This window comes from Heliangelus exortis, chromosome 7, assembly GCF_036169615.1.
Source record: "Heliangelus exortis chromosome 7, bHelExo1.hap1, whole genome shotgun sequence".
NCBI classification, from domain to species: Eukaryota; Metazoa; Chordata; class Aves; order Apodiformes; family Trochilidae; genus Heliangelus; species Heliangelus exortis.
Genome location: NC_092428.1, coordinates 18,676,846 through 18,695,615, shown reverse-complemented (window position 1 = coordinate 18,695,615; position 18,770 = coordinate 18,676,846). Strand labels below are relative to the sequence as shown.

At 39.7% G+C, this 18,770-nt stretch overlaps 1 protein-coding gene across 41 annotated transcripts in view; it reads right to left on the bottom strand.

The window, feature by feature from the left end:
• Positions 1–18,770, bottom strand: part of ANK3 (ankyrin 3) — a 351,630-nt gene that overhangs the window by 18,731 nt on the left and 314,129 nt on the right. For 27 of the 41 annotated variants that reach the window (XM_071749152.1, XM_071749165.1, XM_071749160.1 and 24 more), the window contains 6 exons: positions 9,280–15,696; positions 7,299–7,373; positions 6,324–6,455; positions 5,153–5,296; positions 2,175–2,262; positions 125–503 (listed from right to left, as the gene is read on the bottom strand). In XM_071749152.1, coding sequence (XP_071605253.1) covers positions 125–503; positions 2,175–2,262; positions 5,153–5,296; positions 6,324–6,455; positions 7,299–7,373; positions 9,280–15,696 — 7,235 coding nt within the window. Of the gene's footprint in view, positions 1–124; positions 504–2,174; positions 2,848–5,152; positions 5,297–6,323; positions 6,456–7,298; positions 7,374–9,279; positions 15,697–18,770 lie in introns of all 41 variants that reach the window. The other 14 variants (XM_071749187.1, XM_071749188.1, XM_071749189.1 and 11 more) reach the window with 4 other exon arrangements.

The following is an 18,770-nucleotide window of genomic DNA, read 5'->3' as shown; positions in this document are numbered from 1 at the left end:
AGAAAGGATTTAAAAATCCCAAACCTGTCACAAACAACATTACAAGTCCTACACAAATCTATGTCAAGCAATATGTTAAGCAATAGGGACTCCACACCATTAATAATTATAGGACTCACTGTACCTTCTGTTCAGACATTACTGCTCCCTCCTCCTCTTGGATGCTCGTTCTTGGCTTGCCATCCTCAGAAGTACTCCAGTTCATCTTCTTCACACTGACAGGCACAGATGTTTTGTTGCCTTCTGTTGTTGGCATGGTAGTCTCTTCCAAAGATTTCTGATATGCTGTTGATGATAATGTTTGCTCGTCAGTACCAGCTGAAATGTGAGGCTTTGTTCTCAGGCCTTCTTTATCACTCTGTTTTCCCACATCCTTTAAAGATTCCTGGATGCAGGATTTAGTTTTTGCCTCTGCTGTGGATTCAGAGAGGCTTCCATTTGTTTCTGGCTTCCCTGCTTCTCCTTTGCCATTTGAGGTAAGAGAATCCCTACGTTGGTCTGAGCTGCAAGAAAAAACAAAACCAGAATAGACATCTGTTCAGTGCTTGAATCACATGCAGAAGGGCAAAGCCATAGCCTCTGACTGAGCCTTCCTTCTTAGCACATGCTTTTCAAGCAGAGAAAAGTAAAATTTTAAATTCAGCTCACAAGCATAAACCTATTAAATAGTTTTGTCTTCTGCATTACAGTATATTTTCAGAAGCAACAATAATATAATGAACAGTGAAAACAAGGCCAAGCATTTTATATTAATGTTATTCCACTTAGAGGGGAGAAGGAAAAGAGGAAAAAAATTACATGAAACTTATCATTTCCCTTGTATAATCACTAGATAAATCCCCAAGGCACTAATTCTTTAACTTGCTCTCTAACTAAGGAGGTGATGAAAGCATCTGTCACAGTGCAATTACCAATAATGCAAAGTAATTAATAAAATAAGTATTTTTTTCCCCAAACTACAGTATCTGTACTCCAGAGAAGTTATGCCTTTTTAAAGAATACTGGTATGTGAAAACAAACCCCTATACAGTGCAGAGTTTTGATAATACACAAAGCCAAAGGCAAGGTAAGTTACTATCAGATAGAAAGCTGACCAAAATTTGGCCTCAGGTTACCTAGACAGTTTTAACCTGCACTTCTGATGCAGAGTTTTCTTCTCTTTTAATTTTTTTTAATGCTTCCAGATGGCCACTACACTGTTACTCAGGAAAATACTACAGCTATTTGCTGGCAAAATTCTTATAAAAGACAGCAAATATATTTCATCTAATTAGAGATAGATATGTTATTCTTAACATATTCTTAAGGAAGCCCTTTAATTTCTAGAAGTGATCTATTTTAAATATTTAACACAATATAAAATGCATAATAATGCCTGCTTAAAAGAACTGAAATCATATCAGTAGTAGATTGAGTGCCTCATGGTTTTTAAAGACAACCAGTTTGCCAAAATCAATGGTCAAATCCCCCCTGGATTTAATAAGAGAGTATCTAATGCTAACTGGAACCTTAAAATATCCTGAGTGAAAGCTCCAAAGGATGTAAACTGCTGACAGATAAATGATAGCTCTGCAGATAAGCATTCTCTGCTGATTTACAGCTCTTGCAGACCTGGCTCCTTCAATTAGTAGCCATGCTCAAAACAAAGGCAGGCTTATGGAAAAAGTAAGGAATATCTGAGGAAAGGCAAAGAGATGTAATGCAAAGAACCACTACTAAAAAGGTACATGACAAATATGAGTAACATAGTTTCCTGATTTCAGTAATGTATGTTCTATAGTCCTCAATTCCATTATATCTATGCATCACTTTAAAGGAATTAAAAATGGAAACGCCCATGATAAAGAACATAAAAAGCAGTATTATCTACTAAACATAATATAAACTAATTCTAAAATACCTATAATAAGAATGAAACCTGATATATAAACATTTTTATAGAAAAATGTCTGAGGTCAAAGCAAGTCAACTACTACTTTTTCTTTTAAATATGTGTGTATGTGTGTCTATATATATATGTATCATAGAATAGTAGAATAGCAGAGTCAGCACTGCTCCTGGAGGTGAAAGCAACCTGGGGAGGCTTGCATACACACACACACACTCACACACACACACACACACACACACACACACACACACTCACTCACACACTCTTTTTCAAAGGTGCTCACCTGTCATCCAAGCGATCTAGCAGGCTACCACCTATTCTGCGTCCCAATGTTGGTGTCTCGGTGACACTTGATGAGTCAGGCTGCCAACCTGTAATTGAAGACATTTCAAGTTCTGCTTGTTGAACACTTTTAAGAATTGACCATACTCTCTCTTCCGTCATCTCCTCAGACTCAGCTCCTTCTTCCAGGTGAATGTCCTCAAACAGAGATTTAAGCTTTTCTTCCGTCATCTCCTCATCAGTACCAGACTTTTCTCTCTCAGACTGTTCAGTCCTCACTCCTCCTTTACTAGTCTCTTCACTCTGCCTTTGTTTAGCATCTTTTGATATCCCGCCATAACTACCAAGATACCGTGGAAAATCCTTAAGGTCCACTTCCTCCAACTGGCTCTCGCCTATGGAAATATCTTTGGGTGTTCCTTCTCTAGGCACTGAGAACTCGAGCTTGCTGTCATCCAGTGAGGTGTCTTCTTCAGTCACCACTGGCGGTGCTGCTGCTGTACCATCTACGTATCCCTGGGAGGTCACTAACACGTCACTCAGTCTACTGGGAGTTCTAAGGGGTGACTCTAGGCTAGAGGTGTCGCTAAAGAAATCATCCTGGTGGAAAGGGGTGGGCTGCACGAAATGCAGCCCAGTGGGAGTTTCCAGTTCCACTTGAATGGTGGGATAACCTAAGGAAGACAGCACATTTGGACTGACTGGGATGAAGCATGGAGCAACAAGTAAGCAAATGTCAAATGATTCATGAATTACTTAAAAGTATGAAAAGTATGAGGAGGTACAGGTGTGTAAGAACAAATGCAGTTCTGACAGATTTCTTTACTTTGTCCTAAAGAGGTGGAAAAAAAAAAAAAAGAGTACTGCCAGTGAATAACACAGTGAAGCCAGTACTTCTGACTATTTTGTAAATAGTCTGTAAAGAATTCAGCAATAGTTTTTGCAGCAATTTTAACATTTTCAAGCTATAGCAGATTGTCTTGTGAGCATGCAGTAAATCAAATGTGGACAAGGATGGTTGTCCCTCTGTATCCAACATGATCTCTTGCAGTCATATTTTGTAGATGTTTCTTTCCCAGTTTTCATTTTTTTAAATTTGGAAATTTCACAGACAGCAGTGATCATAATATAGGACAGCCATTTTTTACCAATAGGCATTTTTTCTAAAACAGGTCCACATTTTTAATATACTTTTATGTAAAAATACATGATCCCAGCAATATTATGCTATAATATATCTCACCAATTTAAGCACGGAGCCACAAGAATAGAATAGTTAAAGAATGAGGGACAGAAATGGATCCTAATGAGGATACTAAGGAATAATACATCTAAACACAGAGGAGGGTAAAAAAACTAAAAAGGAAGTTAATGAAGGAATAAGAGAACATAAACACAACAAGGAAGAGCTATATGAATACTTCAGGTACAGTAAAGTTATACAGGTGAGAGGACTGTGGTGAGTAAGGAGATCTTGGTGATCTTGGAGAGTGAGGCGATCTTGGTGACATGGGTACAATCAGATACACTGATCAAATAAAAAGAGAAAAGAAAGGAAAAAAGATGAAAACATCGAAAAGACATACAAAAGGATTATATTGCATATAAACATAAAAGTGACAACAAAATCAGAAGTTCACTTTCCAGCAAATAATAGGTTGGGTAGCCTATGAAAGGAAAAAATACATGCAGTGGGGTTAACTTGACACTGTGCTGCCTGAAAAGGGAGGTGCATTAACAGGGTTTGATTTTTTTCTTTCCTGAATCAGCTGAGAGAAAGGCAAAGGTGGTCTGGTCTTGGTGAGGAAAGGAAGCTTGAGGAAGAGAGGTTCAGAGAGGAGGAGAGACAGAAAGCAACCGCAGAAAAGCGTATTTTTTTCGTAAAAACATTGATGCTACTATTAGAAGGCACAAGCAACATTTCAAGAGCAACTTTCTTAAAATGTCAACAGAAAATTATTTCTGTAATGCAATGATTCAATGACCAGCAATGCTGCTCTGTAATGGATGTACACTGTGCTTATATGCTCTAGAGAAAAAAAATCCCACTGAAAACCAAAAAAAGCCAAATACATACTTGAACAAATTACAAAAACCAAGGAGAATGTTACTTACTGAAGAAAAATCTTATTTAAGGAGCTATTTATAACACGTGACAAAAACGGAAGTAACGAATGTAGCAACCCACTGCCTGTTAACAAACATTTAAATGTAGAAAAAAAAACCCCAAACATTTAGCATTTTTAACATACTGATAAGTAACAAGTATACCTGTGGAAACAAGCAGAACTTCATTTATCCTTTTAATCTGGTGCAAAATTCACCTTCACAATTCTGTTCTCAGTTGGTACAACTTTCATGTGAAAGTTATTATACTATTTTACCCATTACTAGACTGAAAAATACATTCTCTCATGCACTTATAAAACTTTTTCTTATTTTTAAACTGCCATTGTAGAAATGGTCCAGCTGAAAACCATAAAGTAATGGATATTCATTTGTCTCAAAGAAGCTTAACAGTAAACTGCACATCAATTCATTAATTTACCCTATGCAATTACTAAGCACTTTACCTTTTTCTTCCTTTTTTATTTTCTTTAAAGAATTCTCATTGTTACTTACCTAGACAGGATGTCAAAGTATATATACAGTTCCAGGTAACTTTCAAAACATGCAATACCAAGTATATTAAAAATATACACAGAGAAACCTCAAAGCTCAACTGTTCCAGGAGAAAAATATACAGGTCTTGTCAACAGACTCTGAGTCTGGTGGGAACAAGCTTACTCAGGCATATGGTTGTGGGATCCTGGACTTGTTCTTTGATATTAATGTACAACCTATGTATCATACCATGAGCCTGCTTTAGGAGAAAAAAACCAACCTTCAAATTAAAAGCAATTGTTTCTGCACAAGTTTATGTCTTTTTTATAGGTCTAGTTTACACAACACTGAAGTATTATCATGTAACTCAATTACCATCAATGGGATCATGAAAAACGTTATTTTCATCTGCAAAACTTCTGGTGCCTGAAATATTTCCATAATCAAATATTGGTCCTTCCAACAGGGTCACGATATCTATTCGATTAATTTTTGTCAATACAGAAGTTAAGGCATCAGCTGAAAAACAACCAGAAAAAATTTCATAGTTGAAGAACTCTGTAATTGTTTTTCTCAGTTACATTTATAATACATTCATTATAAATTGTTGGCATATGTTTCTGGCCCCATACCTCTGGCTCTAGCAAGCCCCATCATTCGTCTAAGTAGTCATCCTGCTGCCTACTTATTCGAGATACACATCTGTTAACTCTTACCCCCCCAAAAAAAGGATAATTCTTTTACAAGACAAAACACACGTAGAATAAGGTCAGAGACTTACTACCAACACAAAACACCCATTTACTGGAGCAAAAAGGAGTGTAAAAATCCTTTTATCATTCTGTTTTGAGGAACAACAGAATAGGTACCCACGTAGGGAATACTGCATGTAAGACTATTCATGCAATAAGTACATCATGAAATCTCTTTACAGTAATCTTGTTGCAAGAACATGGTAATACTGGAAATTACTTTTACAGTATAAGATATGAAAGTAGACTCAAATACTACATCAAATACTGTGTAGGAGTGTGGGGATTATATTATGTTAATGAACACTATCAACCTAACACAAAAATCCAAATCTTTCTTTCAACTTGAGCAACTCAAATAAAATGCCCAGATAAGACCAGCAGAATCAGCATTGAATAAGCATCTCTCTCACTCCTCAAAAGGGGAGATTTAGTCTTTTCTTATGACCTGCAATACTGTGAAGCTATCCAACTTTTCCAAGCAGCCTATTTCCACATTTTATGTTAACTGCTATTGGAAAGTTTCCCCTAACATTTTCTTCACTGGAGTTTAAATTCATTACTTGTCCCATCAGTTAATGGACATGAAGAAAGATTTTCTTCTTCATAGATACTGAATAATTATAAAACATTTCTGATTTCTGGCAAAAAAATAGCTGAAGTTTTTTTTTTTCCCCCATCAGTGTTTTGCAGAAGACATTTATAATATTTTCTTCAATTTAACCTATTTGGAGCAGGCAACAAATGAAATGCACTAAAACTTACAAACAACAAGCATAACTACTTGAACTTACTTGTAGCATTTTTCCCGTCTCTGGTAACCCATTTTTTTAATAACATGAAGCTTTGTGCAATAAGAGAATTCGGGTTTTCTACTCGGATTTGATTTATTTCATCTACTGAAAAATTCAGTTCTCTTGCCAGTTCTATAAAGACAGGGAAAAAAGCAAGGAAGAAAAAAGAAAACAGCAACAAAACCACCAAATAAAGAGCAAATCCTTCAATCATGCTGTCATGCTTAAAAATACCAGCTTTCTTAGATCACATGGATATCAATGTCAACAAAGCTACCTGACTCAAACTTTACAGATAACAGTGAACACAGTATCATATAATCATATTTTAGTTTCATAAGACAGACATAATTTTTAATTTCCATCATCTCTGTGAGGTATTGTATTTATACCTAGTAAGCCACCTAAACAAAGTGAAAAAAAGCTCCTTGGAGACTACCTCATCACTGATAATCTATAAAATCTTGTTTTTTTCTGGTGACTGTTACTCCTTTGTGAGGTCACTGTGCCCAGGGAGAGCTGGCTGCTGCAGCTGCACGCCCAGGAAGGGCCATCTCTGCTCATCAACATACAGAGCTACAGTGGGAATACAACCAGGCAACCACACACCTTGCTGCAGCACTGCTGGGCTCCTTGCAACCTCTCTAGGGCTTTGGGGAAACCCCTGTTCAGATACAAAGGCAGCCCTGAGCCTGGGTAGAGAGCTTCTTCTCAGCTCCTTGTGTGAATGTCTTGAGCCAGTTTAGCATCTCTCCCTAGGAGCTTCTGTTTGATTTACTGCAAGACCATGGAATAATTCTTCACAGCTATTTCTTTTTTGGCATCTTTGCCCAACAATGTGTTGCATGTTTTGGAAGGCTGGGTGCGCTGTGAATCTGGGAGAGCCTGATGCAGACTCACTGCTGCTTTGGGTAAAAGCCTACCTAAAAATGTAATAGCAAAGACTTATTTCAATATTAAAGAAGAAAAGCTTACCTGTCCAGCTAAGTCCTAGGTGATCAGCTACAATTGCCATCCTTATATCTGTCCGTTCACATGGACTCTGTGGACCTGTGATTTACAATTTCTTGATTAAAAAGGTTTTGCACAGAAAACCACGATACTGGACAATACTTTATTGTAAATCATAGCTTTAATTCTACTAAGTTGCCGGTGCTTATGCTGTTTACTAGAATGGTTGTGTGTCCTAATAACCTACAAAGCAATTTTTTTTTTCACAGCTTTTATATTTTCACCTGTGTAAAGCCAAATGTCCAACTACATGATGTTGTGTAATGAAACCAAACATGCTGACAATCTAGCTGTGCATACGTAAGTTACTCATTTACTGGTGGAAACCACCAAGACCAGATTATTATCTACTTTGCTGTCACAAAAGAAATGTTTCAATTTCTGAGTTACATCAATTTCTGAGTTACACGAATGTCTTTGGCATGCTTCACTAGCTTACTACAGTACAGGATTTATTAAAAGGAAGAAAGAAGAGTATAAGACAGCACATACAGATGACAATGACAGGATGAAAACTACAGTTAAGTCACTCCACAGGCAATCACAACAGTTCATGCACTAGGATCAACAAGTTGAAAGTTTTACAAACTAGGCTTGATCTCCACGAGGTGAGCCATGAGAGCTCCAGAAACCTGACTGCCTTCATTCTCACCAGTCCTCTTACTCCTCCTCCTCTCACTGTCGGCCTTTTCAATCTTTGATTTTATAGATGCTGCCTCTGTTCTCATGTCTCTAGCAGACTTCGATGTAATGGAAGGCTGGTAAACTTGAGTAGCTTCTGATAAGGATGTGTTCCTTGATGTACTGTCTTCTTCATCATCATCAGAGACCTCTGACTGCATCTTTTTCTCTTCATCAGATAGACGATCCACAAGCTTTAATGTCTCACCACTAATGCCCTTAAAATATTCAATAGAATGTTTACATACCTCCCTAAGCTGATTTTTCCTTACTTTAACTGTTGTCATGGTGACGGAGGTAGATCTTACCTTTACTGGCAATTTAGAAGGAAGCTGTTTTGTTTTTTCTTTTTCTTTCTCTACCTGCTCTTGTTTTGGCAGGGCTGGAGTTCTTCTAGCTACATTACTCCTATGTGTATTTTTTACAGGAATCCTAGACCTTGATTCTAGGCAAGGAGAAGAATTATTTTGTTTTGCTTTGTCAGGCTTACTAGCCCCTCTCACTTTACTCCCTGCATTGCTTTGAAGAATATTCTGTGAAAAGGCTTCTTTTACTGAGCTGGCCTTTACAGGAAGCTTTGATTTTCCTCTAGCCTCTATCAACTCGGTTGACTTTTGCTGCTCTCCATGTGGTTTTTGCTTATCTCTTACTCTGTGTCCTTGGGTTGTCCCTGTACCTTTTCCTGAAGTGCTTTTTGCTTGATTAGCTTTCTGGAGGGAACATTTCGGTTCCAAATGTTCTTTTAGCACTACATTACAGGTAATATCATCTGTAGGGACAGCAGATGAATCCAAATTGTTGTTGTTATTAAAATTATCTTTTGGAAAATCAGTGTTTTCTGTTTGCCTACAGCTTGTCTGGCTAGAGGCTGAACTCGCGATCACTGCTACAGTTTCATTTTCTAATCCCTGACCACTTGGCATCACAGCTTCTATCTTATCTGTCACTTCGCCAGGGCCATCTTTCTTCAGAGTCATGGTGGAAGCAGAAATTCCCATTTTAATTGGTGTGCGCAATTTGGGGTCAACTTTAGAAGCATTTACCGCTGCCGATGACTTTTCCAGTGAGTTACTACCAAGGGTTTGTTCCATGCAATCTCCACTGGCCTGGATGATGGGCTTATGTTCAACTGCTGTTGTTTCTACTGGTCTCTCTAGGTTTGTTTCTACAGTGCTGTCCCCTGCCTGTGGCTGTGTGATGGCAGTGATTGTACTTTTATCCCCTTCCCCCTTGTCCCCTGACTTCCCTTCAGAAGTATGCTCACCAATCTGAAAAAATTGGAGTCTTTCTTCAACAAAATCCCTCTTGCTCATGTCAATTGCACCACTGCGAGTCATCTCAAACATCTTCCCTTCATGAAATGGGAAGGGGTTGGGCTCGCTAGTTGGCGTACTTTCATCTGTTGGAGTTCTGGCTGGAGTTGTATCGGGTGTTGTTGCTTGAGATCTGTCTTCCACTGCCAGACCAAATGGCTTAGCCTCATCATCCCTTGATTTAGTCTCAAACACTTCATCGTCACCTCGGTTACTGGACCATGGATCAAAATCTAGACTCTTGGTGGCCACCGTTTTGAAAGGTGTTGCAAATTCTTCATCTACTTTATAACTGAAATACGTATCGGGAAATACAGTCCTGTCAGGATGTCTGCCTTCCAAAGTGAAAAACTGTGCCCCTGACTTCTGTTCAGTCTTATCTCTGGCTTTTTCAGAAGCTGGACCCTTCGAAGGTGCCTTGTCTTCTTCAGGGCCTACCTTGCCTTCCTCCTCAATGACTTCAAGCTTACTCTGGCTAAAGCAGCGATCAGTCTGCTTTAGAATGCCTTCTGTAGTCCATACGTCCTTTTTGGTTTCAACTGCCGGACCTGCAAGTTTAGAATCACTCTCAGTTAAACCATCATCTTCATCTTGCAAATCATAACCGTCAAGAGAGTCAATCTCGGTTGCATCGGTATCATGGGAGAATTCTGCAGTGGTTGCTATGGAACACTCTGTGACAGACTGGTCATTATTATTCCCATTTTGCACTACATCGTTCTGGGGTGAATCAAGCCCAATGTCAAACTCATTCGGTTTCCCTGAAGTGGGATGTCCTAACTCTTTCTGTTTCTCAATTTTCTCAGGGGCTCTGGGTTTTGAGGTTTCTTTCTGGTCATCTTCCAGTTCTTTCAGTTTGAATGTATACTTCTTAAGAGGAACAGGTTGATAGAGAGACTCATCGTCACTGGAGTCACTGACATCTGCTCCCGGTGGCACAGGAGATGGTGGCTGTACTCTTATGACAGGTTCAGCCAGTTGGCATTTGTCATGTTCATCTTGCAAGTTGACTTCTGTCATCTCCATTTCACTCTCGGTGGAATACTGAGGCTTCTTTTCTGACTCGCCTTGATCTGCGTCCAGTGGTGGAGGAGGAGGGAATTCAATGTAGGCAACTCTGTTACCTTTGGGTCTTTTGTTAGAGTCCTTATTTATATGGTTCAGTAATGCTTTGTCAGTCTGTGGTTCCTCAGCTTCTGCCTGTTTTACAGATGCTGACTTAACCTCTGCTTCCTCTTCTGATTCCTCAGACACCTCAGGTATAGGACTGGGCTTGCCTGGGATATAAGCTATGAGTGAGTCGGGTGTTTTAGATGTAAACTCATAACTCACTTCCTCTGAGCTTGGTGTTTCTGGTGTTAAAGGGCTTTTACCAGAGCTATCTATGAAGGACACTTGTTCTAGTGTATCATCTTCTGGACTACCTTGTGGAGAAGGAGGCTGTTTCTGCTGCCTAGCTGCATAAAATGTCCCCCTTGTCTCTTGAACTGTCTTACTCTCCTGACTGACAATTTTTTTTACGTTTCCTTGTTGCACCTCTTTCTCATATTGCTTTCCTACCTGAACAAAACTGACATAAACAGGTAAGGTCTTAATTTCTTTTCCTCCCTCAGTGCTTTCTGGTGGTGCAACTTTATCCAAGTAATCACTACCACCAGTGTCAGCTAACTCACTTGAAGGGGATTCCTTTCCTGGACTACCTTCTAAAGAGTCTGGTGACTTGCTAGGGGATCTTTGTGTTTCCTCGACAGGAGGACTTAGACCTATTGAGCTCTGCTGCTTGGTAACTTTTCTGATTTCTGAATGCTTTCTTTTTTCATCTTCTACATAATCAATCTGCTTCTCAACTTTCTCCTTAATCACAGCTGATTGGGACACTTTAGCTGAAAGTTCATAGACACCATCAATCATGGTTCTCTTCTCCTCAACAATTCTGACTGGAATATGGGACACAGCAATTTCTTCTTTCCTTCTGGATATTTTATCAGCCACTTCACCATTACGTTCCCCCTCTCTGACAACAAATTCTCTGTATAAAACCCTTTTTGAGGGAGATTTTACAGTCATTTCCTTCACTTCTTCTGAATGAATTCCATTTGCCGCCAGTTTGTGCTCTGTTACAGTGATAAATTCACTTTTCTTGCCAGCTTTAGCTTCGGCATGGTCAACATGATTTTCTTTTACTGTATCTGGAACCAGAACATGTGAAAGTTTTTCTTTTTGTGTTTTATGATTAGAAGTTCCAGGACTTTCCCACGTCCTATAAATTTTTTTGTCCCAGTGTCCCTTCATTGTTGAGTCTGAGCCATATACCAAGTCTTTTGCCTGTGGTTCTGCAAAGTGCTCAGGAATGCCTTTACCCATCTCAGTTCTTTGCTTTTGTGTGTCTGAAGCATGAAAGCCTTCGACAGCTTTCCCTTTACCTGGACCAACATCTTCCCGGGTTTTCACCTCTTTCTGTAAAGCTGTGCTCCCATCAGTGGGCTCTACTTGTTTTGTGTGTTTCTCTCTGGAATAAAACTGGTACACTGGTAACTTACTTTCTTGCAATTTCTTTACTGGAATTTTGGACTGACCGTCCGGCTTTTTTTCTTCTTGAGTTACGTCCTTACTCCTTGGACTTATACTCTGTTCGAATTTAAGCCTAATGGAGCTGAGCTTTGACTGCTTCAGCTGAAATCCAGTCTGCGAAGCCTCAGGTAGTCCAGTCTGCTGAGCACTTCCTTTGTGTTCCATAGTTGGTTTAGAGTCCTCTATATGCTGCACAAAAATCCTTTTCTCAGGACTGCTGGGCAAACTGGATGCTTTCCTTTCATCCACCTTGGGAAAGCATTTCCCATCATGTGCGTACTGCTTCACCTTACTCCGTTCGTCACTGGATGATGGCATTTCAGAGAGCAGAACTTTCTCGGGGCTGCTGCTGGCAGAGCTCTGGCTAGAATGTATTTCTTTGCCATTTTTTTTATGCTGCTTTTTCTCCGGAGACTGTAGCTCATCATTCAACTTCTCTGTTTTATCCCGAAAAAACTGTGATACTTCAGTCAGTTTTTCTTCTGCCTCCTTAACAGTCCTGTCCACCCTGTCTTCATATATCAACTTTTCTCTATCTCTGTCTAATCTGTCCTCAGTAAAGTGCATCCACATCGCATGTTTTGGACTACTAACATCTCCAGTGTAGTGCAACACTGTCACTTTATCATAATGATCATCTTTAGACATTTTACCTACACCATTTTCAGATACATCTTTATAGATTTTGGAGATAATCTCTCTTTTGGGGGCAGTAGCTACTTTTTCTCTGCATCGTTTATCAGACCCCTGTAACTCTGCACTAAGGGGTAGAGCATGGTCAGTAACTGACTCCTCAGTATCAGAATGAGACACATCTAGCTTTTCTGAAAGAAGCATTTTCTCAGCAAACCTGTAAGACTCCCCTCTTAGTTCTGACAACTCATCATCATGGTATTCTATTGAGTGCTGACTCAAAAGCTTCAGTGTTTTGTAAGAGTCATCAGACATGAGTTGAGCAGAACTAGGGCGACTGTCTTCTTCCTGGGACACGGGAGTGTTAACTCTAGAGGATTCCAGATAAGACGGAAGTGACTCTTCAGCCGTGAGTTCCTCTTCTTCTTGCTGACCTTGTTCGTCTGAACAAGGGAAAGCATCATGTTTTTCCAACTCTTTTAAGTTAATATCTCCCCGAGGTAAGTCTTTCTGATATACATACATTTCTTTTTCTGGATGCTTTTTTGTTTCTCTAATAATGACTTCAGTAGGTTCAGCCTGATTACCTTTTTCAATATGGACCTCTATTATTCGCTCCAGTTTGGGTTTCATTTTGCTGTCCTTCTCTGCATGTTGTGGTGAAGTTTCAGCAGACTTGCTAACATCAGATGTTACTGAGGATTTATGTTCAAAAAGACCTGCCAGTTCTTTGGAAGGGTCACGTCCAGACTGAAAGGCTTTCATTATGTCATGAACAGACATTGTTTCCTCAATTCTTTCAGACGTGCTTTCAGTGCATGGAGGTTTATGATAAACCATCCTAGTCGTCGTAGTGATATGAGTTTCTTCTTTTACTCGGACACCTTTACTAAGGACACACTTATGGTCATCATCTTCACTGCTGCTGGCTTTCATTTGGAAAGCTTTAACCTTCTCTTTAATAGATCCAGCAGGCTTTTGTTCCAGCTCCATAAAGGTAGGGGCAGGTTTTGAGGCTGGAAGCTCCTCTGCTTTCTGCTCAGGAATTTCTTCAGATGATGGTTCGTAGCTGCGAATAACATGAACTACTTCAGTTCTTGTTTCTGTAATGACAGGAGGGATGGGTACATCGTGGAAAAGTGGTTTTGGCCCTGTGCTTTCAGCACTTTGTGGGGCAGAAGGTGTCTTTTCACTCCTTGTTTCAAAGCCACTGTCAGATAAGGGACTTTTATCTTGATCATGTTGAGAAAAGTCATCTGGAGACTCTAAAATAGTATCCGTTCCAAAAAAGGAATCTGCAATTTTACATAACTCCTTTTCTGATGTTGAAGGCCTCATGGAGGCTGGAGGCATTTTGAGTTTATGTTCCTGCAAAGCAATGGCTGGCTTTAAAACACGTTTTTGTCTCTCTTCACCTTCTTTTTTCCCCTCTTCAAACTTGTATTTTAAGTTTGATAACGAACTGCTACCAATATCATTTGCTAAGTAATCAATAACTTTTGACAAGTTATAATCCTTTTCCGACACCGTTTTAGTTTTAATTTGGACCTTCTCTGGAACAGTTACAGGAGGGCTTGTCAATGCTTGCTGTCTCGCTTCATCAATCTCCTCTGTACTGAACTCTACCCAGTCATCCTCAGACAGGTGTCCTTGATCGCTTTTGGATATTTTAGCCGACCCTTTACTTTCTAAACACACATCTTTTTTCAGAATCTCACTAACTTTTACTAAGTCCTCTTTCACTTTCTCAACAATTTTAAAGGGCTCTTCATCATCAATTCTACCCTCTTTTGGTAGCTCGGGTTGGAATGGTTTGTCCTCTGCAACATCAGTCTGCAATATTGCAGTCATTCTTATCAGATCCTCTTTCATTTCAGCAACATCTTTGAGTATCTCTTGACTGGAGGATAAAGAAGATGGCGTGGACAACTTGAGAGCAGAGGGTGCTAAGAACAAGGATGATTTTACTGGAGATGAAGTTCGATTAAAGGGAGGCTGAGTGCGTGCCTCTGTAGTCAATGTTTTAATAGGTGACAGTAACGCAGCAGCTGATTTTGTAAGTGAAGACGACTCTGGGAGCTTCTTTAATGCTGGTTCAGACAAAACATTGACTACAGAATATACCGGCACTGTTATTGTCGATGAAGTTACTGATGAGGTAGTTGCAGATATTGACCCAAGGGCTGTGTACAAAGCACCTGCAGTAGGAGTTCTTATTGACTGGAAAGCTGATGGTGCTGTAGACACAAATGACCTGAGTGGAGAAAATGACACTGTTGTAGCTGTTGAAAACACTCTCTCAGCCGTGTCAGCAACTGCATTAGCAGCACAACTCGCAGAATGTGCGGCTGCAGCAATCTTGTCTTGAAAAACAGCTGCAGCTTTGGATCCATTTATTAGGTTGGCAGAAGATGGGTATTTCAGAGGTGACACAGATCCATTAAGCAAGGGTACATCTGTGTGCCCAGCTACATGTTTTGCTGGTGACGAGAGAGACGAGGCCATCATGACTTTAGAGGATGCAACAGCATCAACTGCTGCCTTAGCAGGCGAAACCACTGACTTTAGAGGGGACGATAAAAGTGAAGATGCTGATGTGATGACCGATTTAAGTGGCAAACTTGAAGTGTACATGTTAATGTTGGATTTGGGGGATGCTGGAGGCGTCATGGTTATGGATGATCTCTCCAAGAGAGACCCTGCTGTAGTCACTGGAGATGTCCGAGAGGGGAATGTGGTAGTGGATGCCAGCCCTTTTAGACTAGCAGCTTCTGTGACTGCAGGAGCTCTGACGAAAGAGCCTGAAGTAACCTGCATATTGTATGGAGGCTGCGATACCACAGTTTTTATTGGTGAAGAGATCGTCCGAAATGATCTAATTGGAGATGCTACATCACTAACAGATTTAACTGAAGATGTGGTAGAAGCTCCTAATGTGGATTTGATTGGAGAAGCAGAGGAAACAGACCATATTGATTTTAATGGGGAAGCTGTAGGAGTGTTAGAGGAAGAGCTTGATAAGGAAGTGAAGCCTGATTTGGTTTGCCCAGGCACTGTAATTGGAGCTGTTGTCCATGACTGATATGGCCGGGTTGAAAAAAATGGCTTGTATGAGTAAGTAGCAGGTAGGGATCTTGTTGCTCCTGCACTCCGTTCAACTGTTTCTTAAATTGTTAAATTAAAATCAAACATAAAATCAACAAAAATGATTGAAAAACAGAGAGACCAGAGAAGAAAATTGGTCAGTATACGTTGTAATATTACAAAAAGCAAGTACAATTGTTTGCATGAATTAGGATGAAGGAGGCAAAAGAAGATTTAAAAAGGAAAGAAAAAAAATAGGGATGAGCGATATATTGATGACTGGTCCAAACTAAAAAGCAACATGAAATAAAAGACAGAAAGCACATAGCAACCAAATCTGCAAACAATGAAGAATAGAAAACACAAAAAAAGAATCCACAAGGGAAAAATAAAACTACATCGAAATTTCTTCTCTTACTTCCTATTGACTTTCTGATGTGCTACTTCTGAAATATTCATATCAGTTCTATTTTGCCTGTTTAGGTATGTCTCTGCTTTCCACAACTACTAGAATTAACCTTTTAATAATTTCTGTTGTTGTTCTATTCAGATATTGAACCTATATAAAATATAAACTTATACAAAATGACATTATATAGCTAAAATATTTTTTCTAAACCACTCCAAAGTATTTCATGCAGAACCCAAAATTCATTTAAGTGACAGGCAATTGATGTGCAAACTGTGAAGCAACTGGAATAAGTTCAAATCTATATCTCCCATGCACAATTCAGATATGCTTCACACTCACAAAGCCAATAAGAGCAAGAGCTTTTCTGAGTCAATATTTGTAAAAAATAATAAAAGTAAAAAAAGAAAAGGAACTTTGGCATTTGTTCTTCATGCGATATTCCTTTTGTTTGACAAAAACTAAAGTAAAACTTGACATGAAATGATTTTAAGAAGCATATGTCATACATGGAATATGGAAAGTATGATCTATGACAAAGGTGAGCAAGCAAAGCAACTGAATCAGTTTTTATTCATGCACAATATATCATGTCAAAACGAGCACAAAGATTAATACATTTGTACACTGTATTAAGCACAAGTATTTAAACCTTACAAAATCATTTCACAAGAGGCCATTAAAAGAAGAGTACACTTTTTCTACAAGATGTATTGTCTTGGTACCTTTTGAGGAGATTTCTTGTATCAGCTCAAAGACAGTCCTGTTCAACTTTACGTTTCTCAAAAGGTAACATTAGAAAAGCAGTGAAAAAACCAATATATTATGCAAAAAACTTCCTGGCAAGGACAAACCTGTTAATTGTTATCATCTCCAAGAACGCTCAGCTTATTTATTCATAGGCATTTCAAACAAAATAATCATCAACCATATTTTGCATCACAGAAGGTACTCATGCCAGAAGTCACTGTTTCTGGGAACCCCATTGCAGCATATGTATCCTCTGATAGAGCAAGAACATTCAGAGAGTTGACACTGAAATTAACTCAGAGGGCTTTTTTATCTCTAAGAATGGAGTTAGAAATGGAGCTAAAATACCCAAACAGCTTATTCACCATAGCTTTCTCTGAAGGTACACTAATAATTTGTCAAACCTACTCGATCTGCCTTATAGACAGACAGTAACTTACAGTGAAAGAAGCTTAACAAGGCTAATTCTAAACTGCTAAACTTAAAGCACACACACTCTTATAAACTAGTCAGTACACCACACCCTGCAAGGAGAAATGTCCCATAGAAGCCAATCAAAACCCAGAAAGTGATGTGGATGGCTGGTGATATTGCAGTATGATAACATAAAGGTTGAAGAGAGCTTGAATACTACGGCTGACTAGAACAGCTTATGTCAAGAAACATCCATTTTCCCTTGCAATTTGATTTTTAAGTACAAACATGCTTTCTTTTTCATCCAGAGAAGAAACATAGTGTATTTCATTAAATGAGCTAGACTTTATTATGGAGATTATTTAGCAGCTGCTAAGATTCACCAGAAGTACATACAGTCCCAAATCCGTAAAACAAACCCCAAAGTCATTCTGAAAAGAACTGACAGTAAAACAACTTATTCAGCAGTTTGCATTTGGAAATGTGCTCAGAGGGACCCCACTGTGCTGTGTTGAGCCAGTCTAGGACAACTGGCTAGTGAAGCAGTCAAACCAACAGGCTTTCCTCTTAACAGCTTCCTCCTGTTAAATCATTGATTCAGACATGTCTAAGATGCTTTTTCTGCACCTCCTATTGCATGTGAGAAGAACTGGTACACAGAAAATGGAGTACTTTACAAGTGTGTGCAGCTACAACATAACACAAACAGTGGGGAACTGGGCAATTTTACTATTTTGAAATAGCAAATAAATCCCCACAACCATGCAAGACTTTAGAGTGGGATAATATTCTGAATAGTGGTTTTAGCTAACAGCCCTTTTTGGCTCCTGGACCCTCCTGGCCTTAACAATTTCCATCACTCCTGCATCCAAGAATTTATCAGAAAACACATATTATTTATTACCTCTGTGCACCAAACTACACTTTTCTGCTTGCCGTGGGTAATTGCACACACTGAGAGAACCCACACAAGTGGACTCAACTCAAACCTGCTCCTCTTCAGCTACAACCAACCAGTCAGGACTGGGCAGCCCCACCACCCGCCAGCACTCCTCTTCTGCAGGCACCTCACAGCTGGGAAGAGCAGAGGGGCAGCACTTTGCTCCCTTTCCCTGAGCAGGGGTGAGGACAAGGAGACAAGGGAATATCCCACCTTCCTCACTCTCTTCTGCACTGGCACTGGCAGAGGCACAGAGGGAAGAGGTCTGTATGTGTGCACATACACTTATGAATGCATGTGTGTGAGGAGAACAGAGCAAGCCCTACTGCTACCAAAACTGGGGGAACTGTGCCAACAAATTTGCTGGGAATAGCTAGGGGTTCATCACTAATATCCAGTCACTGGAGCAAAGCCCCTCTGGTGTAAAACAGCCACAGCAGCAGGCCTGGCCCTGTGATGCTCTGTGTTGTGTGTGCTCTCTGGACAAGCTCCAAGACCTCATCCTCCTCTCACATCAGCATGGTGAGGGTGGTAGTGACAGTTTCTGACGATGCTCCATGTGCACAGGAGGTGGTACTCAGGCTGATGGCCAAAACACTACCTGGCAAACACAGCAATCTTTGCATACCCTTTTTTGGGCA